Here is a 25,658-nt window from a genome sequence, read left to right as displayed (position 1 = left end):
ATTTATTTATCTATATTCATAAGCAGAGAGACAGACACACAAGAGATAGAGATGGAGAGAGAGTATGGGTGTGCCAGGGCCTCTTGCCATTGGCCTAAAACTCCAGATGCATAGGCACTTGTGGCTTGAACCCGACTGTCAAGCTTTGTAAGCAAGTGCCTCTAACCACTGAGCCATCTGTCCAGCCAATGGTTATTCACTTCTGAATTAATATAAGTTTTACTAATAATTTATCACATTCTTCTGTTCTTTACAGTACTGAGACTGAACCTAGAGCCTTACTTATGATAGGCAAGTACTTTGCCAGTGAATCCTTTTTATATTTTTTACTTTTTATTTTGAGATAATCTCCATAAATTGCCGAGGCAGGCCTTGAACTTGTGATCATCTTGCTGTGGCCTTCTCACTAGCTGAAATTATAGACCCAAAGCACCAGGTCTGGCTCATTATAATTTTTTTATTTTTTGGTTTCTCGAGGTAAGATCTCACTCTAGGTCAGGCTGACCTGGAATTCATTGTAGTCTCAGGGTGGCCTTGAACTCATGGTGATCCTCCTACCTCTGCCTCCTGAGTGCTGGGATTAAAGGTGTGTGCCGCCATGACTGGCTATTCATTACATTTTTTTTTTTTTGATTTCTCACTGTTTTTAACATTCAAATAAATGCAAGAAGGTTCAGGAAAGTCCCATATTATAAGGTATAATTCTAAATAAGTAGGATGAGCTGGGCTTGGTGATAAATGCCTATAAATCCTAGTTCTTGGGAGGCTGAGGCAGGAAGACAGCCAGCCTGGACTACATGGAGAGTACTGGGCATCTGAGAAACTCAGTATGTGTGCAAGTGTTTAATTAGCATTTACATATTTTATTTATTTATCTGCTTTGGCAGGGTTCCAGGCAGATCTGGAACTCACTCTGTACCCAGCTGAGCCACAAACTCACATCTACCCTCCTACCTTGGCCTCTGGGACCTCAGTGCTGGGACTAAAGGAGTGCATAGCCATGCCCGCCTCATCTGTTTTTTTTTTTTTTGGTTTTATGAGGTAGGGTCTCACTTTAGCTAAGGCTGACCTGGAATTCTCTATGTAGTCTCAGGGTGGCCTCAAACTCACAGCGATCCTCCTACCTCTGCCTCTCCAGTGCTGAGATTAAAAGCATGCGCCACCACGCCCGGCTGCCTTGTCTTTTTTTAAAAAATATTTTATTTATTTATTTGTGAGGGAAAGAGGCAAATAGAGAGAAAGAATGGGCATGCCAGGGTCTCTTGCCACTACAAATGAACTCTAGATGCATGTATGCCCTTGTGTATCTGGCTTCTGTGGGTCCTGGGGAATTGAACTGGGGTCCTTAGGCTTCGTAGGCAAATGCCTTAACTGCTCAGCCATTTCCTCAGCCCTTTTTTCTTTTCTTTTCTTTCTTTCTTTTTTTTATTTTTATTTATTTTTTTAAATTTTTATTTATTTATTTATTTGAGAGCGACAGACACAGAAAGAAAGACAGATAGAGGGAGAGAGAGAGAATGGGCACACCAGGGCTTCCAGCCTCTGCAAACGAACTCCAGACGCATGTGCCCCCTTGTGCATCTGGCTAACGTGGGACCTGGGGAACTGAGCCTCAAACCGGGGTCCTTAGGCTTCACAGGCAAGCACTTAACTGCTAAGCCATCTCTCCAGCCCTTTTTTTTTATTTTTTGAGACAGGGTTGTGAAGGTAACTTGAGAAAACCAGCCTGAGGAGGAAATAGTATTCACTGAACAAATGTGTACTGACCTTGCAAAGCAGTGCTAGCAGCTGTGGATACACTGAGAACAAGAAGTATAAACAGATTCGAAGAGCACACAGGAAAGCCAGGCATGGTGGTGCTTGCTTGTAGTCCTGGCACTTGGGAGATGAAACCAGGAATTCAAACCAATCTCAGCTCAATAGGGAGCTTGAGACTAGCCTGGGTGGGTGACATGAGACCCTCTCTCAACACCCTATCTCCCCCTTCCAACAACAACAACAAGAAAAAAAAAAATGAAGGAAAAAAAGGAAAATGATTACATGATTAAGTGAGAAAAGCCAGATTAAGCTTTTTGTTTTTTAAATATTTTTAGCCAGGTGTAGTGGTGCACACCTTCAGTCCCAGCACTCTGAGGCTGAGGTAGGAGGATCACCGTTACAGAGAGAATGGGTGCGCTAGGGCCTTTAGCCACTGCAAATGAACAACAGAATCATGTACCTCTTTATGCATCGGTTTTACATGGGTACTGGGGGGACTGAACCTGGGTCCTTTGGTTTTGATGGTAAGCACCTTAACACTAAGCCATCTCTCCAGCCCCAGATTAAACATCTTTAAATACAGTAACACTGTAACCACGTAAGATATATATGGTGAAATACAATGACGATATATAGAGAGAAAACAAAGGTAAGTTTTGATGAAAGGGAAGGAAAAGAAGTATCAGCAAATTTCGAAGTCGGGGAAGACATAGAATGCCAAGCTTTCCCTACAGGACTGCTGTAAAAGCCAATCCCTGGCAAAGTCTGAAAAGCCAATAAAACAAATGCTAATGGAAGAGTTCAGATGGTGAGCATATGGTGCACCCTGCGAAACTTTTATTTGCTTGAAACTTGTCAGAATAAATGATGGAAGCTCGGTGTGATGGCACACTCCTTAGTACCCCCAGCACTTGGGAGGCAGAGGTAGGAGGATTATTGTGAGTTTGAGGCCACCCTGAGATTGCACAGTGAATTCCAGGTCAGCCTGGGTTAGTGTGTGACCCTACCTAAAAAAAATGAAACAAAACAAAAACCTCAAAAAACCAAACATGAGGCTGTAGAAATGGCTTAGCAGTTAAGGTGTTTGCCTACAAAGCCAAAGGACCTCAGTTTGATTTCCCCAATACCCATGTAAGCCAGAAGCACAAGGTGGTGCATGTATCTGGAGTTCATCTGCAGTGGCTGGAGGCCCTGGTGTGCCCATTCTCTCTCTCTCTGCCTCTTTCCATCTCTTGCTCTCTCAAATAAATAAATTAAAAACAAAACAAAATAATGAAAAAAACCAAACATGCAAAAAATAATTGATGGAAAAAAACCCTCTTCTGTTATACTGTTATACATGGCTGCAGACACCGGTTTTGCTACGTCCTTCTCCTATATTATCACACAAATGACTACACTTAAGCCTTTTAGCTCTAAGACTCAGACTTACCTCTGTGAAATGCCAGGTATAAACTTTTTCCCATTGCCAAGTATCCAGAGGTTTCCAAAGAGAAACGACATCTTCACAAGCAGTTATGATACATGGCTCTTTAGAACCAGCTCTTTCCCACCACACAGCACCCACGTCCACAGAACAGGAACCAGAAGGATTCTGACCGAGAATGGTAACCACAGTCATGTTAAAAGGATATTCAAGGTCTGCTTTATGCAAAGAATAAGCATGAAAATTGCTGAGGGCTGGGGAGATCGCTCAGCGGATAAAGTGCTCACTACTCAAGCCAGAGTACCCAAGTTTATTTCTCAGAAGCCATAGCAGGCCCCTGTAACCCTAACACTGACTGTGAGATGGGAGGTGGAAACAGAATTTCTTGGAAGCTCACAGCAAAAACAAACAAAAATCCCAGCACCAAAAATAACAGTAGCACAGCAAGAATCAGACAGAAACCTTGCCTCAAATGAGGTAGCAAGGTGAGGACTGACCTAAAAATTGCCCTCTGACCTCCATGTGTGGGTGCTATGGCATATATGCTTACACACACACACACATACCCCAAATAATGAATGAGCAGGATGACATGAAATACCAGCTGAAAGTAGTTTTATGCAGGTCATAGTAAAAGGGCTTTATATATATAGGTCTTTCATAAAAAATTTTACCTATATATACATTTATATAATAGACTTTTTTGTTTTGTTTTGTTTTGTTTTATATTTTTCAAGATAGGCCCTTACTCTAGCCCAGGCTGACCTAGAATTCACTATGTATTCTCAGGGTGGCCTCGAACTCACAGTAGTCCTACCACCTCTGCCTCCCAAGTGCTGGGATTAAAGACATGTACCACCACACCCAGCTACATCATAATAGACTTTAAAATTTTTATTTTTTAAAAATTTATTTACTTATTTCATAGACAGAGGGGGAGAGAGAGAGAGAATGGGCATGCCAGGGCCTCTAGCCACTACAAACAAACACCAGACACATGTGCCACCTTGTGCATCTGGCTTTGGGTCCTTTGGCTTTGTAGGCAAATGCCTTAACCACTAAGCCATCTCTCCAGCCCCTATTTTTTATTTTTTGAGGTAGGGTCTCACTCTAGCCCAGGCTGACCTGGAATTCTCTCTGTAGTCCCAGGCTGGACTTGAAGTCACAGTGATTCTTCTACCTCTGCCACTCGATTAAATGAGTGTGTCACCATAACTAGTTTCACAAGGGTCTCTTGTCACGGCAAATGAATTCTTGTCTGGCTTTATGTGGGTGGTTGGGCTGGAGAACTTAACCTGGGCAGACAGGCTTTGCTAGGAAGCACCTTTAACTGCTGTGCCATCTCTCCAGCCCCTCTTTTTGACTTTTTTTTTTTTTTTTTAAATCAGTTCTTTCACAAATATAGTAACAACATTCTTCTGACCTTTAGCTTCGAAACCAAGTGTAGCTTTCCTGGGTTTAAGCTACCAGAAGCAGGAAGCTCCATCATTTCAGTCTGTGGAAACAAAAGTCACACTGTCAGCCTACAGCGTGTGCGTGCTTGCCTTCACAACTCACTCATCACAGATGTCACTCCAACTGGTGACAGCAGCAAAGGCCCAGATACAGCTGCTTCACTGATGACAAGGAGAACAGGACCCTACTGCTCTAGCCCAGGCTGACCAGGAATTCAGTATGTAGTCTCAGGGTAGCCTCCCGAGTGCAAATTCACCATATAACACACACACACACACACACACACACACACACACACACACACACACACGGGGGGGGGGGCGTGCACCATAAGCTTTAGTTTTACGAATAAACATGGTAAAACTGAGAAGCCAGTGGTGAGCAAGTCACGCTGTCCATATTCACTAAGACATTTCAACCTTTCAGAGAAAACGTCACAAAGGAAATGGTTGTACCTGTTCAATGGAATGCTTATGCAACTCCAGGCATGCACTTCCACAGAGCTGATTTTCTCTGAAAGTGAATGACTCAATGGGTAGAAGTGTTGCTTGGGGGTCAGAGTCACAGTCACAGGCAGGCTGTCCTTGCCTACCTGACACATGCAGGCTGGAATCCAGTTTTGGTGAGCTGGCTGAACTGTTGCATTCTTTACTATTATTGGCAAGATTGACTTTGTCTTCCAAGTGAGAAGGATGGGGTGTGGAGCAAGCCTGCTCAACAACTTCCACAGGGACCTTTTCGAAGGATGCTTGGGAGCTAAAAGCTGGAGTAGTGCCTAAGATCGGGAAAGCAGGTGAACACAGGTCTGCAACAGATCTGTCACTGTTACCAGTGACAGCAGTATTCAAAGGAGTGAAAAGAACTGTGGATGAAGAAAAGCCCTTGTTTGCAGGTTGGCTTTGTAGGTTTGGCATTTGAGAATGTGCTTTCCCTTGGAGAGCAGCACGTTCTTCTTTCAAGTCTTCCATTTCCCCATCTCTCTGCTTGGGAATCAGTTCCTCCAGAACAATACAATCCCCCTGTTGAGGAAGTCTCTTTCCAAGACACTCAGTCAGTCTTTCTGAGCAGGACTTCAGTTTTTCAATCTTAAGAGGGCCAAAGTCTTCGTCAGGTAACTGAAAGTCTGTGATATTGAGAAAAGACAAGCTGCTTTAAAAACAGGCTTTGTCATGGAATGCGCATTGAAAGCATTACCATCCAAAACTAACTCCACCGTCGTTAGCAGGTCACTGCTTGAGCTCCCTTACCAGAAGATCACTCACTCCCAGAAAGGAGCACTTTCTCACAATGGCCTTACTTCCCTAAATTAAAAATTAAGCCTAGGAACATTAATGAAACCTAATGAGGTATTAATACCACCATACAGTATGCTTCCATTTTCTTTTCCTTCCTTCCTTTCTTTACTTCTTTTTGAGGTACAGTGTCACTCTAGCCCAGGCTGACCTGGAACTCACTCTGTCATTCCAGGCTGGCCTAGAACTCACAATGATCCTCTTACCTCTGCCTCTCAAATGCTGGAATTAAAGGCATGCCCTACCATACTCGGCTAGAGTGTGCTTCTGAAAGCCAAATATTGAAGACAACATTCATCACTTCTCATATTTATAACTTTGAACCAGGGCACAATGGTTTAAAAAGTTACTGGACTGGGGAGATTGCTCAGTGGTTAAAGGTGCTTGTCTACAAAGCCCACCAGTCTGGGTTTAATTCCCCAGTACCCACATAAAGCCAGATGCAAAAAGTGGTGCATGCACCTGGGGTTTGTTTGCAGCAGCAAGAGACCCAGATGTGCCCAGTCTCTCTCTCTCTCTCTTTCTCTCTGTGTGCAAATAGATAATAAATTAAAAAAAAAAAATTGGGGCCGGAAAAATTACTCAATGGTTAAAGGCATTTGCTTACAAATGCCTATTTCCCTGGGTTCAATTCCCCAGTATCCATATAAAACCAGATACACAAAGTGGCACATACACCTATACTCTCTCTACTCACACACAAACAACAACAACAACAACAACAACAAAAGAAACTGTTTTTTCAAGGTAAGGTCTTGTTCTAGTCCAAGATGACCTGGAATTCACTATGTAGTCTTAGGGTGGACTCAAACTCATAGTGATCCTCCTACTTCTGCCTCCCTAGTGCTGAGATTAAAGACATCCATGCACCATCACATCTAGCAAAATATTAAAAATTTATTTTTTAAATCTACTAATCTCAAATTCTCTTGTGACTAAAGGTTGGAAATGGAAACAGACCAAAATGCAAAAAGTTTTAAAATGTAGCTGCAGGTTACTAAAAATCAAAGCAGACTATTCAAAGTATAAAGAAGAAAGTTAGGGCTGGACAGATGGCTTAGTGGTTAATGCACATGCCTGTGAAGCCTAAGAACCCCGGGTTCCATTTTCCAGGTCCCAAGTAATCCAGATGCACATGGTGGGGCATGTGTTTGGAGTTTGTCTGCAGTGGCTAGAAGCCCTGGCATGCCCATTTTTACTTTCTCTGTCTCTAATAAATAAATTTTTTTAAAAAAAGAATGTTAGTCAGGTGTGGGGGCATACACCTTTAATCCCAGCATTTGGGAGATCCTACCTGAAAAAAAAACAAAACAGCTGGGTGTGGTGGTGCATGCCTTTTAATCCCAGCACTTTGAAGGCAGAATTAGGAGGATTGCCATGAGTTTGAGGCCAGCCTGAGACTATATATAGTGAATTCCAGGTCAGCCTAAGCTTAAGTGAGACCCTGCCTCAAAAAACAAAACAAAACAAAGTTTCTACTGACAGAGGTAGGAGGATTGTCATGAGTTCGAGGCCACCCTGAGACTACACAGTGAATCTCAGGTCAGCCGAGGCTAGAGGGAAACTCCACCTAGACCCCCCCCCCAAAAAAAAAATTTCTAAATAGCTAAGAAACAAAACCAGCCTTGATGCCCTTCAACTACTGGGATGGATAATGAAGATGTGATATATTTACACAATGGAGCTTTAGTCAGTTGTAAAGAAAAATGAAATGATGTAATTTGCAGTGAAATGGATGGATTTGGAAAGGATTATAATAAGTGAGGTAACCCAGGCCCAGAAAGCCAAAGGCTCCACGTTCTTTCTCATATGTGGATCCTAGCTACAAATATTTAGATTTGTATGTGAGTTGGAAGAAAAGTCAGTGATGGAGACCAGGAAGCTGGGAAGGGGATGAGGGAGGGAAGAGGAGGGAGGGTGTAAGAGGAGGGTATGGTAGATATGTAAGCAGAATACTGGGAGGGAGGGGAATGGTCTAAGTGGAAGGGATGGAGGAGAGGAAGGGGTGGAGGAGAGGAAGGGGTGGGAGAAGGGTTAATCAAAATTTAAGGTGGGGCTTGGGAAATGGCTCAGTAGTTAAAGATGCTTGCAAGGCCTAACAGCCCAAGTTCAATTCTCCAGTACCCACATATACCCAGATGAACAAAGTTGTGCATGCACATGGAGTTCATTGCAGCAACAGGAGGCCCCGGTCTACCCATTCTCTTCTCCCTCCTTATCTCTCTCACAAATATTTTAAAAAATTAATATGTTATAAATAAGCCATATGGAAACCTACTTTTTCACTAGCTAATAATACATGGTAAAAAGAGACAGTTTGAGCAGAAGTATGTTGTGGAGGTGGATAATATGCCTAGAAACACAACTGTTATGAGAAAAATTTCAGTGCCAGGGTGGGATAGCCTTTAGCAAGCTATTGGTTAGAGAGGCCCCTCATGCCCCCCAAACATTACCTATTGTGAAGGCTCTTGGTTGCCCACCAGAACTAGATGGTAAGACCCTATTGCTGAAGACACCATATGCGTAGGCTGCAGATCACCTAGAAATCAAGCTGGAACTGAAGCTGGAAGCCTCCTCCCTGTTGACTAGCTGTCAGGATACTGGAAATAGCTATGCAGCATGCAGCCTTCTGGGGGAGAGAAGTCATCAATGGTGTTAAACAGCAGTGGACTCTGCAAGCTTTATGGCTGGCCAGGCAGGCCAAATGTGCCAACTGGTACAATAGTGGCATGTCTGTTATGGGGGAAACAACTGCTTACTGACTGGACTTGAGACCCACTCCACTGGAGGAAATTCCTGCCTGGTACTGAAAATCTAATGTAAGGCCTATGGCTGGGGAGGTCGTAAACTCTAAGGGGGAAGCTACTACTGTTGTCTGGCTAAGTGGATAGATATATTATGCCCACTAAAATGCCCTCTAAATACTTGTGTTTATGCCCATATATTAATGCTACTCTCAGGCTGGAGAGATAGCTTAGTAATTAAGGTGTTTGTGAAGGCAAAGAAGACCCAGGTTCAATTCCCCAGGACCCACTTAAGCCAGATGCACAAGGTGGTGCATGCATCTGGAGTTCATTTAGTGGCTAAAGGCCCTGGCATGCCCATATTCCCTCTCTCTCTCTGCCGCTATCTCTCAAATAAGTAAATAAAACAAAACAAAACATTTAATGTTACCATCACTTTTGGTTTTGGAGTTTCTCTTTTTGAATTCTGGTGGCCACTGGGTGACTCAAAATTCATCAATGTACTAAGAAGTGACAGTGGAGTTTTCAGCATTAAATGAGACATCTCTATCACACCTTCCAAGATTCAGAGACCATTGCTGAAGAGGTGGCAGAAAGAATGTAAGAATTGTGTGGTGCATACCACCTTTAATCCCAACACTCGGGAGGCAGAGGTAGGAGGATGGGAGGCAGAGGTAGGAGGATCACCTTGAATTTGAGGCCATCCTGAGTTCAAGTATACCCTGAGACTACACAGTGAATTCTAGGTCAGCCTGGACTACAGTGAAACCTACCTCAAAAAAAAAAAAAAACCAAAACCAAAACCAAAACAAAACAAAACACAAAAACAAAAACAAAAAAACAAACAAAAAAAAACCCAAAAACCAACCAACCAACAACAACAAAGAATGTAAGAGCCAAAGGAGTGCTTATGATACTGTCTTCCAGACACAGCCTTGATATTCATGACCTCACAGTGGTTGATGCTACCTACACAAGACCTGCATAACAGGAGGGAAAAATAATGACATCAAAAGAGAAGAGAGACTAAGTGAAAAGAAATGATTCAGTGGAGGGAGGATTTGGGAGGAAGAAAAGGGAATGGCAGGAGGATTAAGATCATTTATATTCTTTTATTTATGGAAGTTGTCAAGTTTTAAAAAGTTTAGAAGCTAACAAAAGGTTTCTAGATTATTGGAGTGCATACTTTTTCTTTTTTTTTCACCCCAAGATAGGGTCTTACTCTGGCCCAGGCTGACCTGGGATTCACTATGCAGTCTCAGACTGGCATCGAACTCACAGTGACCCTACTACCCTGCTTCCTGAGTGCTGGGATTAAAGGTGTGCACCACCTTGCCTGGCGCGCGCGTGCACACACACACACACACACACACACACGCACACGCACGCACACACACACACACACAGACACATTTTTAAATCTTTGTATTGTTGACCAAAAAGATAATAAAATAGCTATGTTTACAACTATAAATTAATGAATTACAGTTTACGGACCAAAACAATATTCAATAGCACAGAGTAGTCTGCTGTCCATTTGTGTGTAAAAAGTTCCCCCCACCATGAGGTAAGGTCTTTAGCCCAGGGTGACCTGGAAGTCACTATGTAGTCTCAGGGTGGCCTTGAACTCACAGTGATCCTCGTACCTCTGCCTCCTAAGTGCTGGGATTAAAGGTGTGTGCCACCATACCTGGCTATGTACAAAAAGTTTTATGGACCAGTCAATTACATACTGCCTATGCTGCTTGGGCATAGCTGAGTAGCTGAGACAAAACAAGATAATCTTATTCATTATTTATTTATTTGAGAGAGAGAGAGAAATATGAATGGGGTGCGTCAGGGCCTCCAGCCACTGCAAACTAACTCCAGATGCATGCGCCCCCTTGTGCATCTGACTAATGTGGGTCCTAGGGAATCGAGCCTCGAACTGGGGTCCTTAGGCTTCACAGGCAAGTGCTTAACCACTAAGCCATCTCTCCAGCCCAAAACAAGAGAATCTTATTCACTATGTTTACAGGGTATTGCTTGTTTAGTCACAACATCCATCCCCCCCCCCCCCCCCCCACCAGGTAGGCTCTCACTGTGGCTCAGGCTGACCAGGAATTCACTATGTAGTCTCAGGGTGGCCTCCAGCTCATGGTGTTCCTCCTACCTCTGCTCCCCAGTGCTGGGATTAAAGGCATGCGCCACCATGCCTGGCCCAACATTCAATTTTTGTGCTCAATTTATTAAGTATGACTTACTCCTGAGACAAATGAATAAAAAATTTAGGTTGGGCTAGAGATGACTCTGGTTAAAGGCACTTGCTTGGAAGCCTGGAATGTGGGTTTGATACCCACATAAAGCCAGATGCACAAAGTGGTACGTGTTGAGTTCATCTGCAAGAGCAGAGGGTATGGTGTGCCCATACTCTTTCTCTCAAATAAATACTTTTTTTGTTGTTGTTTTGTTTTTAAAGGTAGGGTCTCGCTCTAGCCCAGGCTGACTTCCACTCTGTAGGCTCAGGGCGGCCTTGAACTCATGGCGATCCTCCTCCTACCTCTGCCTCCCAAGTACTGGGATTAAAGGCATGAGCCACCACGCCCGGCTAAATTTTCTTTTTTTTCTTTTAAGTTTTTTGAGGTAGGGTCTCACTCTAGCTCAGGCTCACCTGGAATTCACTATGCAGTCTCAGAGTGGCCCTGAACTCATGGTGATCCTCCTACCTCTGCCTCCCGAGTGCTGGGATTAAAGGTGTGCGCCACCACAACCCCCCCTTTTTTTTAAGTTATAGCATTGCTTGCTAGTTTCCAAAACCTTGTCCCCCACAGATCACAGAGATTACCATCTCACTTTACTCCAGAACATCTCCTGTATTAAACATTCTTCCAATGGATGACAACTATTGCACCTGAGCAGATACTGGTTTTGGTGGTCAACAGGCAGTGTTTCCTCTGCAACCACATTCGTGAACTATGGCTGTACTGCTAGCTTTCAGTCCTGACTCTGCCGTTTTAAGAAAATAAAGTCAGTTTAGCATCCCTCTGCCTTACTGTCCTCATCTGAAAGATAGAAAGATTTTACCTCATGCAAGGCTGCTGCTGAGTCAATGACTTAGGACCTGTACAGCAGTTACATAGGTACAGTAATTATTAGCTGCCACCAGGACCATCACCAGACACAACCTGATTTAACTTCAACTCTCTTCTTACCATGGATAACTGCTTTTCCATTCTGATGCACATGAGAAGTGAATCTGGCCTTGGATCTGGTAATGCCCAATGTGCTAGGAGTTGGAAAAAGGAGCTCACGATGATCCAGTGTCAAAGTGCATGCCGATCTCCTTTTCCCCCGGAGTCTCTTACCAGATGGCTGCATAGCAGCTTTCCTAGAGCAGCTGTCTCCAGTTGGCCCTGCAGACGAGCCTTTAGCTGAAGAGAAAGGTTGCTGAAGACCCCTCAAACTTGTCTGTCTTGGGTGTGAGTCCAACATGCTAGTTTCCCTGTGGTCAATTTCTTCACTGGAAAGGTTTACATTTTTAGTTGCTTCCTTATTTTTAAGCCCTTTCTTCTTGACACCTAAATGACTTTGAATTACAGCTTCAAGGGCTATTTTTCTCTGACAATCTGACATATGACGTGTTGTTCTAACATAGTATTCTGCAGGAAATAAAAGTCCTTCAAGTACCGTGCAAGAATGTATTTGATTTTCTGTAGGAGAGAGTGCTTCTGGACTAAAACTCTTAGATTGACTTAGAACTTCATTTTTCTGAAGATTTTCACTCCTGCTATCAAGAATGTTGTCAGATTTTAATGATTTCCCTATGTGATCTGGCTCTAAGCTTTGGTTTATAGCTACTGATAAGTTGCTATAAGTGCACTCATTCATAGAACACAAGTTATCTAATTTAGGACTTCCAGGCAACTGACCAGTGGTATTCACAGCTTCATTTCCTACTGGGTTATCAGTACTGCCTTGTGTTTCTAGGTGTATGGCTGAAGCAGGGCTAACGTTAGGAAGGGTCAGGTCAAGGTGCTGACTAGTACTGCTGGCAGGTAAGGGGACTGCAGTGTCGCTGGAGACCCGACTTCTTCCAGAGAGTGGATCAACAGCCCTTTCTGATCTGGCAGCTGGGGAAATTATCGCCCCTTCTCCAGTATGCCTTGTAACTAGTTCTGGGGGGTCTGGGACTTGAGACTTAAGACTTAAAAGGTGAGTTATTTCAGTTACTGGGGACCTCGAGCTTTTGCCATTGACTGCTTCCTGTTTCTTTAGTTGTTCACCAGAAAGTAACAGAGAATCGGAGCCAAGCAGACACTTCTTCTCCTGTGAAATGCACATTTTCTTTGTTCTCCACGGTTGCTCACTCTGCCTTTTCTCTCCACCAGGGCCACTGCTGCGATACAGAAGAGGTTCTTGGACATTATCTGTTCTTGGTTTAAATGGTCCTTCTCGGCCGTCCTTAGGGCTCAAGGATTCTGGGTCAACATCAATTATCACAGATGAGTTTTCTCCAGTTTCCTCAACAAGATAGTTGATTTGTAATCTGCCACAAGGAGATCTTTCATTTATAGGTTCTGAGATGAAAGAAAGAAGAAAAATGTGTGTGTGTGTACCTCAGCACCAAAGTATATAACTAATATTTTCCTTTATTGTTCATTAACAAAATTATTTATGAGAGAGAGAGAGAGAGAGAGAGAGAGAAAATGAGTATGCCAGAGCATCTAGCCACTGTTAACAAACTTCAGACACACACACCACCTTGTACATCTGGCTTACATGGGTACTGGGGATCAAACCTAGGTCTTTAGACTTTGCAGGCAAGGGCCTTAACCACTAAGCCATCTCTCCAGCCCTATTTTCCTCTTACTATTTTTAGATAGAATGAGAGTGAGAGTGAGAGTGAGAGTGAGAGAGAGAGAGAGAGAGGGAGAGGGAGAATTGTTGTGCCAGGACCTCAGCCATGAAATCGAACTCCAGACACTTGCACCACCTAGTGGGCCTGTGTGACCAGCTTATGTGGGATCTGGAGAGAGATCTAACATGGGTCCTTAGGTTTCACAGGCAAGCGCCTTTACTGCTAAACATCTCTCCAGGCCCCTATTTTCTTTTTAAAATGAAACAAAAAATATTGTAAATATTGTAGCTGGGCATGGTAACACATGCCTCTAATCCCAGCACTTGAGAGACAGAGGTAGGAGGATTACTGTGAATTCAGCCTGAGACTCCCAGGTCATCCTGGACTAGACAGAGCAAGACCTTCTCTATTTATTAATTTTTGTTTTTGGGTTTTTTTTTTTTTTTTTTTTTTTTTGAGGTAGGGTCTCACTCTAGCCCAGGATAAACTATTATTTACTCTGTAGTTTCAGACTGGCCTCAAACTCACAGCAATGCTCCCACCTCTCTGCCTCCCAAGTGCTGGGATTAGTGTACGTCACCAATGCAAAGCTACATTTGTTTTTAAACATTTTTTAATTTTTATTTTATTTAATTAATTTTCTTTTTCAAGGTAGGGCTTCACTCTAATAAAGGATGAACTCACAGTGATCTGCAGTTCGCTATGTAGTCTCAGGATGGCCTCACACTCACAGAGATCCTCCTACCTCTGCCTCCCGAATGCTGGGATTAAAGGCATGTGCTACCATGCCTAGCTTAATTAACTAAGTAATTATTATTTTCGTTTTTTCAAGGTAGGGTCTCACTCTAGACCAGGCTGACCTAGGATTCACTATGTAGTCTCAGGGTGGCCTCTAACTCATGGATATCCTCTGCCTCCCGGGTGCTGGGATTAAAGGCGTGCACCACCACGCCCAACTCTTAATTTTGTTGACAGAGGGAGGAAATGGGCATACCAGGGCCTCTTGCCACTGTAAACACACTCCAGACACATACGTCATCTTATGCATCTGGCTTATGTGGGTACTGGGGAATTGAACCTGGGTCCTAAGGTTATGTAGGCAAATGCCTTAACTGCTAAGCCATCTCTCCAGCCCTTGCACATATTTTTAAATATTACAGATAGGGTGTGCATGTGGATCAATAGTAAAGCACTTGCCCAGCATACTTGAGGTCCAGGGTTTGATCTTTAGCACCACAAAAATAACTACTACTGAACTTTTGAGAAAAAAAAAAAGACGAACTTTCTTTCAGGCAAATAAAGTTCAAGTTTTAAATTCTAACTACAGAATTTAAAAATTTTAAACAAACATAAGACTTACACAGAAAAAGTTTTTTTTTTTTTTAACTAAAGGATTATTCTTTATAGTGATTATCCCCCTTTTAATATCTTATTCATTTATTTAGAGAGAAAGAGGCAGATAGAATGGGGTGCACCAGAGTCTCTAGCCACTGTAAATGAACTCCAGACACAAATACCACCTCGTGCATCTGGCTCTATGTGGGTGCTGGGGAATCAAACCTGGGTCCTTTGCCTTTACAGGGAAGTGCCTTAACCTCTAAGTCATCTCTCCAGCCCAGACATTGTACCCCTCCTTTTTAAAAATTGTTTTTAAAATATATTTTATTTAGTTATTTGAGAGAGAGAGAAAGAGGTAGAGACAGAGAGAGAGAATGAGTGCATGAGTGTTTCCAGCCACTGCAAATGAACTCCATATGTATGCGCCTCCTTGTGCATTTGGCTCACACGGGTCCTGGGGAATTGAACCAGGGTCTTTTGGCTTTGCAGGCAAATGCCTTAACTGCTAAGCCATCCTCTCTAGCCCAAAATTGCCCTTTTAAATTATTTTTTCTTTTTCTTTTTGAAACATGGTCTCACTATGTTGCTCAGGCTGTCCTCTTGCCTCAGTGTTCTAAGTGCTGGACTACTGGTAAATACTCCTGTATCCAGCTGTTTATTTTTCTTTCTTTCTTTCTTTTTTTTTGGTTTTTCGAGGTAGGGTCTCACTCTGGCTCAGGCTGACCTGGAATTCACTATGTAGTCTCAGGGTGGCCTCGAACTCTCGGAGATCCTCCTACCTCTGCCTCCCGAGTGCTGGGATTAAAGGCGTGCGCCACCACGCCCGGCTTAGCTGTTTATTTTTCATCTTACCTAGTTCTTTTGGGTGAAGCTTGAACCAGACCCCACACATTATGTACATGCTTTACCACCGAGCAACACCCCACTTCTTCATCTACTGCCTGCCTTCTTTTCCCTTCCATTTCTTTCTATCTAAGTTGTCATTTTCATTGCATGCAGTGTGTGTGTGTGTGTGTGTGTATGTGTGTATGCGTATGGGCCCACTAGTGCCTCTTGCTGCTGCCAATGAACTTCGGATGCATGAGCTGCTCTTTGCATCTGCTTTACATGAGTATTGGGGAACTGAACCCAGACCAGCAGGCACTGCAACCAAGAGCCCTTCACAACTGAGCAATCTCCTCAGCTAATGCTTAAGTAATTATAATATCATTAACTTCTATTTTGTGGTTTTTCCAGGTAGGGTATCACTCTGACCCAGGCTAACTTGGAATTCACTTAGTCTCAGGGTGGCCTCGGCCTCATGGCAATCTGTTTTCCTTGGTCTCCCAAGTGCTGGGATTAAAGACGTGTGCCACCACACTCAGACAATACAATTTTCTTAAACTTCTCCATAATTTTTTTTTTCTTCAAAGATGGCTTGAGAGGGCTAGAGAAATGGCTTAGCTATTAAGGTGCTTGCTTGCAAAGCCTAAGGACTCATGTTCAACTCTCCAGGTCCCACATAAGCCAGATGCACAGTGACTCAAGCGTGCAAGATTATACATACACACAAAGGGGTGCACGCATCTGGAGTTTGACTACAGTGACTGGAGGCCCTGGAGTGCCAAATCTCCCCCTGCTTTTTTCTCTTGCAGAAGGAACAAAAAGCCAGTCCACTGGGCTTGGCTCAATAAATATATAAATAAACAAATAAAAAGGCAGGGGAGATGTCAAGAGGCCCTGGTGTGCCCATACTCTGTTTCCCTCAAATAAATAAAATAGTAAAAATATACACTGCTCCAACTTTATATTAACAATTCTGAATGGGGTGCCAAGGTGTCTAGCCACTACAAACAACTCCAGATGTGTGTGCCACTTTGTGTGCACGTGTCACCTTGTGCATCTGGCTTATGTGGGTTTTGGAGAGTTGACCCTGGGTTCTCAGGCTTTGCAGACAAGCTTCTTAACTGTTAATCCATCTCCCCAGCACTTTATTTTTATCTAACTTTATTTTTTTTTAAAATATTTTTATGCAAGGTATGGTTGTACATGTCTTTAATCCCAGCACTTGGGAAACAGAGGTTGGAGGATGAGTTCAAGGCCAACCTGAAACTACATAGTGAATTCTAGGTCAGCCTGGGCTAGAGTGAGACCCTACCTTGAACAACCAAAAACAACAAAAACAAAACAAAAAAAATCTTGGGGCTGGAAAAATGGCTCAGTAGTTTCGTGCACTTCTTGTGCAAGCATGAGTGCCTGAGGTCAACCCTCAAGAACCTATATAAACAGTTGGGCATGGCCATGTACTTTTCATGCCAGTCCTGCAGGGAAGCATAGACACAGGAATCACTGGAGCTCCTGAAAAAAAAAAAAAAAATGGCAAGAGACTCTGGTTCAAGAAAAGAATGGGAGCTGGGTGTGGTGTCACATGCCTTTAATCCCAGCACTCAGGAGGCAGAGGTAGGAGAATCACTGTGAGTTCAAGGCCACCCTGAGAATATATAATGAATTACAGGTCAGTGTGAGACCCTGCCTTGAAAAACAAAAACAACAACAAAAACAAAAGCAAAGAATGGGTGGGGCTAGAGAGATGGCTTAGTGGTTAATGCACTTGCCTGCAAGGACACTGGTTCAATTCCCTACTACCCACATAAGTCAATATGCACAAGGCAGTGCATGCATTTGGAGTTCATTTGCACTGGCTAGAGGTCCTGGTGTGCCCATTCTCTCTCTTTCCCTCTCAAATAAATAAATAAAAATAAACAACAAACATATATAAAGAAAAGAATGGGTGAAAGAGTGACACCCAACATTCTCTTGTAGGCACCATAGTGTACCTTGCCACAGGCTGCTATGTGAAGACAAGAAGGGCAAATGTATGGCCATACACCACCCATACACACACCACAGCAAATGATAATAGTCATCACCGTCTTAAATTAGGCATGGTGCCTCACTTGGGAGGCTGAGGTAGGAAGACCACTGTGAGCTCAAGGTAAACATGGGCTAATGTGATGTTTCAAAACTAAATTTAGCATCTAAAAAAGATGAGAAGGAAAATGAGCAACTAAGTAGAAAGCTCAGCTGACACCTATGGGGCTGTCTCACAGGATGGGAGGAACTATTAATAAGTTATACATCTGATATTCTAGAAGTTAGGAGAACCCTTTGAGTTCAAAAATAGAAAGACAAATCTAATTGAAACTAGATAAAGGGGGATGGAGATATGGCTCAGCAGTCCAAGGTGCTTGCTTGCAAAGCCTGCCAGCTCAGGTATGACCCAGGTCAAATCCCCAGTGCTTATGTAAAGCAAGATGCACAAAGTGGTTCAAGTACCTGGAGTGTGTTTGCAGTGTCAGGAGGTCCTGGTATGCCCGTTCTCTTTCCTTCTCTCTCCTCACAAATAAAAAACAAAAATTAAAAGTTATTAACATATGATTTAGTTAAGTCCATGGCCAAGTGAGTCCTTTAAAAAATCAAAAATATATGCACACAGAGAAATATGTATGTGGACATGCATGCATCATTCAAAACAATATTGAGGGCTGGGGAGATGACTTAATGATTGAGCTGCTTTCCTACAAAGCCAAATGACTCAGGTTCGATTCCCCCGTACCCACATAAAGCTAGATGCACAAAGGGGCATGAGTCTGGAAGAGGCCCTGGTGCCCATTCTTTCTCTCAAATAAATAAATAACCCAGACGGGAGTGGTGTTACATACCTTTAATCCCAGCACGTGGGAGGCAGAGGAAGGAGGATTGCCATGAGTTCAAGGCCACTCTGAGACTATATAGTAAATTCCAGGTCATCCTGAGCTAGAGTGAGACCCTACCTCGAAAAACCAATAAATAAATAAATAAATAACCCAGTACTGAGCATGGTGGCAGTTAAACCTAGCACTTGGGATTCTGATGCAGGGGACTGACATGGGTTTTGAGGTTAGACTGGTCTACACAGTAAGTTCTAGTCAGCCAGCGATATGTAGCAAGATGTGCTCAAAAACTCAAAAATTAAAAAAATAAAAACAGGGATGAGCCAGAGCCAGGCATGGTGGTGTACACCTTTAATCCCAGCACTTAGGAGCAGAGGTAGGGGAATCACTGTGAGTTCAAAGCCAGCCTGAGACTACATAGTGAATTCTAGGTCAGCCCGGGCTAGAGTGAGAGCCTACCCTTAACTCCCCCCTACCCCCACCAAAAAAAAAAAAAAAAAAAAAAAAACTACCAGGGATGGGGAAATAGTTCCATGGATAAAGAAGCAGACTTGTATCCCAGCACCCATGGAATGCTGGGTGGGCTTGGCAGCAAGTGCCTGGCTAGCTGGATTGGCTGAACCAGTGAGCTGTGGGCTCAAGTAAGAAAACCTACCTTAGTAAAATAATGAGAAAAGTGATCAAGAAAGATGCCCAATGTCCACCTTTTCTATACCCCCATACACCTACACCCTCACAAGATAAATAGATCATGTTTTCAGTTTATTTTTATTTTATTTATTTTTTTTAATTTTTATTTATTTATTTGAAAGCGACAGACACAGAGAGAAAGGCAGATAGAGGGAGAGAGAGAGAATGGGCGCGCCAGGGCTTCCAGCCTCTGCAAACGAACTCCAGACGCGTGCGCCCCCTTGTGCATCTGGCTAACGTGGGACCTGGGGAACCAAGCCTCGAACTGAGGTTCTTAGGCTTCACAGGCAAGCGCTTAACCGCTACGCCATCTCTCCAGCCCTCAGTTTATTTTTAGTGTGCCTATAGTGTATTTTGTGTGTGTGGTGAATGCATGTATGACTGTGCAAAGGCACGTACCCGAGTGTGGAGGCCAGAGGAAGATGTTGGGTGTCCTCCTCCACTGCTCTCAGCCTTGTTTCCTTGTGACAGAGTCTCTCACTGAGCCTGGAGCTCATTGTTTTTTTGGTTAGTCTGAAGCCTGAGTGATCCTCCTGTCTCTGCTCTTGTCAGTGCTGGGGTTAAAGGCATGCATGGTCATTCCTAGCTTTTTCTTTTTCCCACAGTAGGGTCTCACTCTAGTCCAGGCTAATCTGGAATTCACTGTGTAGTCTCAGGGTGGCCTTGAACTCATGGTGATCCTCCTACCTCTGCCTCCCGAGTGCTGGGATTAAAGGTGTGTGCCACCATGCCTGGCTTCCTGGCTTTTTATGTGTGTGATGGCAATCAAACTCAGTTCCTCATGCTTGCACAGTAAGCACCCTTACTCACTGACTCATCTCCTCAGCCTCCTCTTTCCAATGTGTAGGTGTTATGCACATTTCCTAAAGTTGAGGGGAAAGAACAATAGACACTCCAGCTAAATCTTATAGCATATGAATTTTATGTTACTTAAAAAACCTATTGTGGGGTCAGGAGTGGGAACACTTGGGAAGCAGACGTAGGAGGATTGCTCTGAATTCCAGCCACCCTGAGACTACACAGTAAACTCCAGGTCAGCCTGGACTAGAGTGAGACCCCACCTCAAAAAAAAAAAAAAAAAAAAAAAAAGCCTATATTGTGGGGTGGAAGAGAGATGGCTTGGCGGGTAACTGCCTGCAAAGCCAAAGGACCCAAGTTCGATTCCCCAGGACTCATGTAAGCCAGATGCACAAGGTGGCACATGTGTCTGGAGTTTGTTAGCAGCATCTGAAGTGTGTACCGTCCTGGTGCACTCTCTCTCAAATAAATATAAATAGTAATATAAATATTTAAAGAATACTAAATAATAACAAAATAAAAATAAAAAAATACAGCTTAAAGAAAGCCTATTGTGGAGTTGAGGAGATGCTTTTGTGAATAAAGCTAGAGTTCCCATGTTTGATTCCCTAGGCTCCAGGTAAAAAACTGGAAGCCCTCCATAGTAGGTTTCTGTAATCCCAGCACACTGGCACTGACAGCTATGGGAGGTGGAGGAGAATCTCCCCAAAACTCATGGTGAGCACAGCAAAGAATGGCAGAGCTAGAATCTGCGCAAGAAACCTTGCCTCAAATGAGGCAAGAATTGACTCAAAAGTTGTCCTCTGACAAACACACATGCACCATGATACCAATACATACACAGCAAGCACAATGAATAGGCGGGATGTACCTGAGTGGTTCACCTGTTGCGAGCTTTCCTGCTGGAGCAAACAACCTTCTTCAACTGTTTTCTTGTAACTCTTAACCTTCTCGGCTCTTTGGGCACGCTAGAGAAAACAAAAGCAGCTGAAGAAATCAATTTTCTTTAAAGCTTTAAAACCTTCAAAAAAATATTATTTTTTATTTTTTGAGGAAGGGTCTCACTGTAGCCCAGGCTGACCTGGAATTCATTATGTAGTCTCAGGGTGGCTTTCAACTCACAACAATTCTCCTACCTCTGCCTCCCAAGTGCTGCAATTGAAGGCATGTGCCACCATGCCCAGTTCATAATTTGTTTTTTTCTTTTTTGGTTTTTTGAGGTAGGGTTTTACTCTAGTCCAGGCTGAACTGAATTCACTATGTAATCTCAGGGTGGCCTCAAACTCACAGCAATCCTCCTACCTCTGCCACCCCAGTGCTGGGATTAAAGGTGTGTGCTGCCACGCCTGGCTCATAATTTTTTTTTAAACTTAAACTTATTAGAGAGAGAGAGAGACAGAGAGAGAGAGGAAGGGAGGGAGGGAGGGAGAGAGAGGGAGAGGGAGAGTGAATGGCCCATTAGGGCCTCTAGCCACTGCAAATGAACTCCAGACGCATGCACCTTCCATGTGTATCTGGCTTACCTGGGTACTGGGGAATCAAACCTGGGTCCTTAGGCTTTGCAGCAAGCACCTTAACTGCTAAGCTATCTCCCTAGCCCTTTCATATATTTGTTTCCAACCAGGTGCAGTGGCTCACACCTGCAATCCTGGCACTACAGAGGCTGAGGTAGGAGAATTATGAATTTACGTCTGACCTGGGTGACACAATTAGGTCCTGTTTCAAAAACCAACCCAGGGGGCTGGCTGGCAAGATGGGTCAGTGAATAATGTGCTTGCTGTGAAAACTGTGAACCTGAGTTTGAAAGTCCAGAACCTATGTAAAAAGCCAGAAGCCTTAATGGGCTTTGGGTGGAGACAGAATTTCCTGGCAGCTACAGGACCACCTAGCCTGTTAAATGCAGTGGTAAACAAGAATGAGAAGCCAGGTCTCAAATGTGGTAGAAGGCAAGGCTGATCCTGGAAAGCTGTCTTCTGACCTCTGATATGTGTGCCATGGCATCGAGCCCTATATACATACACAATCAACTATACAAACACCAAAACAATAAACAAATAAAAAACACAAAAAATGTCAACACAACATCTTCATTTTGTTTACAGAACACTTCAATTCAATGTAATATAATTCATTTACCTGAAGGCGGGCCAGTGTCTTGCTATATTCTCTTTTCAAAAACGCTAGCTTTTCCTTCAACTGTAAGAACAAAAACATCAGCAATGGTAAGCAGTGGAGGCAGAGGGAAAGGATACAGTCCCTAGTAGGCTGACTGGAACCTGCATGAATGTACTCAGCTATGCCACAGCAAGACTCCGGGCAGGGAAGGGCAGTTGCCCCTGCCAACAATCGTTTTCACAAAGCACCAAGCTCTACACAATCACCTGCAGCATTTCCACCCTTTGCCAGTTGCCTTAGGTCCCTCAAACCTCAGCTTGGATAATTATATCTCTGGAACAATTCTAGTACTGCTAGGTTCTTGTCCAAATCCAGCTTTGATACCCTCTTCGTTTTATCTTGCCATGTTGTCCATTTTCTTTTTTGTTTCCTTCCATTACTGGGAGGTCCTTCAAGCTTAGAGGGGCTGTTACCCCAGTCAGTCAACCAACCAATCTTAGGTACCCACTAATGGTCCAGGTATCTGTAGCACTTGAAATGATAAATGACACACTATGTGTCCCTTATTCCTGGCTCTTAAGAGTTACAGGGTGGTCAAGGTGATTTCCATGTAGTAAAGCAAGAAAAAAGATAAGGCTACACATGATAACAAATACCTAGATCAACAGGGTGATATGAATGGCTAGTTTCCTGAAGGGACTACCTCAGACAGTGGTCATGGAGACATTTCTGGGGCTACCAAATGTACCCAGATCTGAAGGAAAGCTAGGTGTGGTGGAGCACGCCTTTAATCCCAGCACTCAGCAGGCAAAGGTGGGACAACTATGAGTTCGAGGCCAGTCTGGGACTACAGAATGAATTCCACATATGAAGGAGGAGCTACATTTGAAGTGGTCAGGGAATGTGTGTTCCAGGCAGTAGACATCACAGTAAAGGCTCTAGAGTGGAGGTGTGTGTGTCTACACTATGCAGAGGGCCAGTGAGACAGGAGCTTTCACAGCAGCATTCCCAGCCAGGAGCTTCAATTTAATTAGGATATGCCAAATTACTATTCTCTATAAGTTAAGGTTCCTTGTGTCTTTCTGGTTTCTGTGTTGAAAAGTTTCTCTCGACAGCAAAGTCACCTCATCTTTCTGCTTTCCAGGTACTCATCCTTCAGACCATGGGATGGCTGGAATTCACTTCTCAATATCTAGTCCTCAAAGCAAAACAAATTAAAAGCCCCATCAAACATGGAAGTGGCTCTTTCTCAATAAATGGCTTCCTTTCTCAGCTTCCAGGCACTTTTTAATTTTTTTTTTTTAAGTTGTTTTGAGGTAGGGTTTCTCTCTAGCCCAGGCTGACCTGGAATTCACTATGTAGTTTCAGGGTGGACTTGGACTCATAACAATCCTCCTACCTCTTCCACCTTGCCCACCTTTTTTTTTTTTTATTACAGCAATTGAGTACTAACATGCCACCACTGTCCCTATCTGTTCTCAATTACACAATAACAAAGACAGTAGCCCCCTGCACAACGTGCTACAGTCAGTGCTAGGGACTTCCGTAAATGATTTCAACATGTACTGATTCAATCAGCACTCACAAAAATCCTAACAAATACATTTTATTATCATCAACTCTCTATTACAAATAAGCAAACCAAAACTGATGAATTGGTCCAAGATGATACAATTTATTATGATGAAGATGGTGATGATGATTATTGTTTTGGTTTTTCAAGGTAGGGTCTCACTCTAGCCTAGGCTGAACTAGAACTCACTATGGTGTCTCAGGGTGGCCTTCAACTCATGGCAATCCTCCTCTGCTTTCCCTATGTTGGATTAACGGTGTGTGCCACCACACCAGGCTTCCAAGATGATACATTTATAATGGTTAATGGTTCCATTCAAACTCACACTGGAAGGGCCCAGTATCTATGCTCTTAACCTGTTTTTTTTTTGGAGTTTGTTCTGAGGTCAGGTTTCTCTCTAGTGCAGGAACTCACTCTAGTCTCAGTCTCCTCTTCAGTAACTACTTGCTCCTACCTGTTCCTTCCAAGTGCTGTACTTAAGGATGAGCCCAAACATACCTGGCCCCTATATCTATTCTTATCTGCTTCCCACCAATCTTATTAATTATCTGGAAGTTATGTCATTTACTTGTAAATGACCTTCCTCACCTGCACTAGAAGATAAGCCAAGATTAGAGGACTGATGAGTTAATGTGAATGCAAACTTAGCACAGCAAACACAAGAAACATTCTAACAGCACAAGGCAAAATAAAGGAGACTAATTGAGAGAGGGGAAAAACAAACAAATAAACCAACCAACCAAGAACCTGGAAACAACCTCATTGTCTTAAGGCAGAATAATAACTACAACCCTAAAGAAATGAAGTTATTCCCAAACTACATACTACACAGAATTTACATTCATACATAAATGAGTGACATATGTGCGTGTGTATGTGTGTATGACCAGGAATTCACACTGTAGTCTCTGGCTGTTCTCAAATTCACAGTAATCCTACCTCTGTCTCCCGAATGCTTGGGATTAAAGGTGTGCTCCTCCACGCCCGGCTGTATCTACCTTCTAACATGGGTGTTAAACATGAAGAAAAACTGCCATTGCAGAACGATTCCGATGATGACATTCTTCTCTCCTAGTAGATACTACTTTTTGAAGGCCAGCACCCTTCGCTAACATACAAACGCACGGAAAGACCTGGAAGTACCTGACCTAACTATACGTGTGTGGATCCAGGCGTGGCGGCACGGCTTTAATCCCAGCACTCAGGAGCCAACGGTGGGAGGATAACCGTGAGTTCGAGGCCAGCCTGAGACTACAGAGTGCATTCCAGGTCAGCCTGAGCTACAGTGAGACCCTACCTCAAAAAAAACAAACAAACAAACATAAGTGTGGGAAGGGGGAGCTGGAAGGGTCAAGGGTGCGGGCGGGAGGTGACAGACACAGGGAGAGGGGGAAAGGTGTCAGTTATCCGCAGGGTGACATTGTGCATTTATGCGCTGCTACTGCAAATTTCCTATGGCTAATCTGTTTTTTTAAGCGCCACCACGTGAGCGCCACGCTGGTCTCGCGCTCCCGCCGCAAGGAGGAGGATTCGAGTGGGGGCACTACTGCCCCCGGGCCACCGAGGACACAAAGGCGGACCTCGTGTTCTGGCAAGCGGGTCAGAGTCAGAATCCAGGGTCAGCCCTTCCCGCAACCCCGGGCACCTTTTCCTTCTCCGCACCGCTGAGAGGCTTCCCGAGAGGCTCGTCCATCGGGCTGGAGGCCGATGTCAGCCCCCGACCTACAATCTCGGGGACCCAACTGGTGTTCACTGCGTCCGGGAGCCCCCCGGGGAGGAATCTGGGCCTCCGAAGCCCGCAGCGCGCGATCAGCTGTCCGCTGCGGACTCGCTGGCGGCCGACCAATCAAAACCACCGCTCAAGTTGCGCACGCGCAGGCTCCGACCGTCGAGCAGCGGAGCGGGGCCGCTGGGAGGAGAGTCGAGCAGTCGATGAGAGC

The 25,658-nt window shown here is 43.9% G+C and overlaps 1 protein-coding gene across 4 annotated transcripts in view; it reads right to left on the bottom strand.

The window, feature by feature from the left end:
- Palb2 (partner and localizer of BRCA2) overlaps positions 1-25,549 on the bottom strand; it is a 44,910-nt gene extending 19,361 nt beyond the window's left edge. For 2 of the 4 annotated variants that reach the window (XM_045131430.1, XM_045131429.1), the window contains exons 1-7: positions 25,364-25,549; positions 22,167-22,226; positions 20,902-20,998; positions 11,867-13,231; positions 5,095-5,762; positions 4,608-4,679; positions 3,191-3,352 (exon numbers count right to left, since the gene is read on the bottom strand). In XM_045131430.1, the coding sequence (XP_044987365.1) occupies positions 3,191-3,352; positions 4,608-4,679; positions 5,095-5,762; positions 11,867-13,231; positions 20,902-20,998; positions 22,167-22,226; positions 25,364-25,411 (2,472 nt within the window). In that variant the 5' untranslated portion in view covers positions 25,412-25,549. Of the gene's footprint in view, positions 1-3,190; positions 3,353-4,607; positions 4,680-5,094; positions 5,763-11,866; positions 13,232-18,165; positions 18,226-20,042; positions 20,059-20,901; positions 20,999-22,166; positions 22,227-25,363 lie in introns of those variants that run through there. The other 2 variants (XM_045131431.1, XM_045131432.1) reach the window with 2 other exon arrangements.
- Positions 25,550-25,658: the final 109 nt, after the last annotated feature.

This window comes from Jaculus jaculus, chromosome 12 (genome assembly GCF_020740685.1).
Source record: "Jaculus jaculus isolate mJacJac1 chromosome 12, mJacJac1.mat.Y.cur, whole genome shotgun sequence".
NCBI classification, from domain to species: Eukaryota; Metazoa; Chordata; class Mammalia; order Rodentia; family Dipodidae; genus Jaculus; species Jaculus jaculus.
The sequence above is the reverse complement of the archived record's forward strand: the minus strand, read 5'-3'. Positions and strand labels throughout refer to the sequence as shown.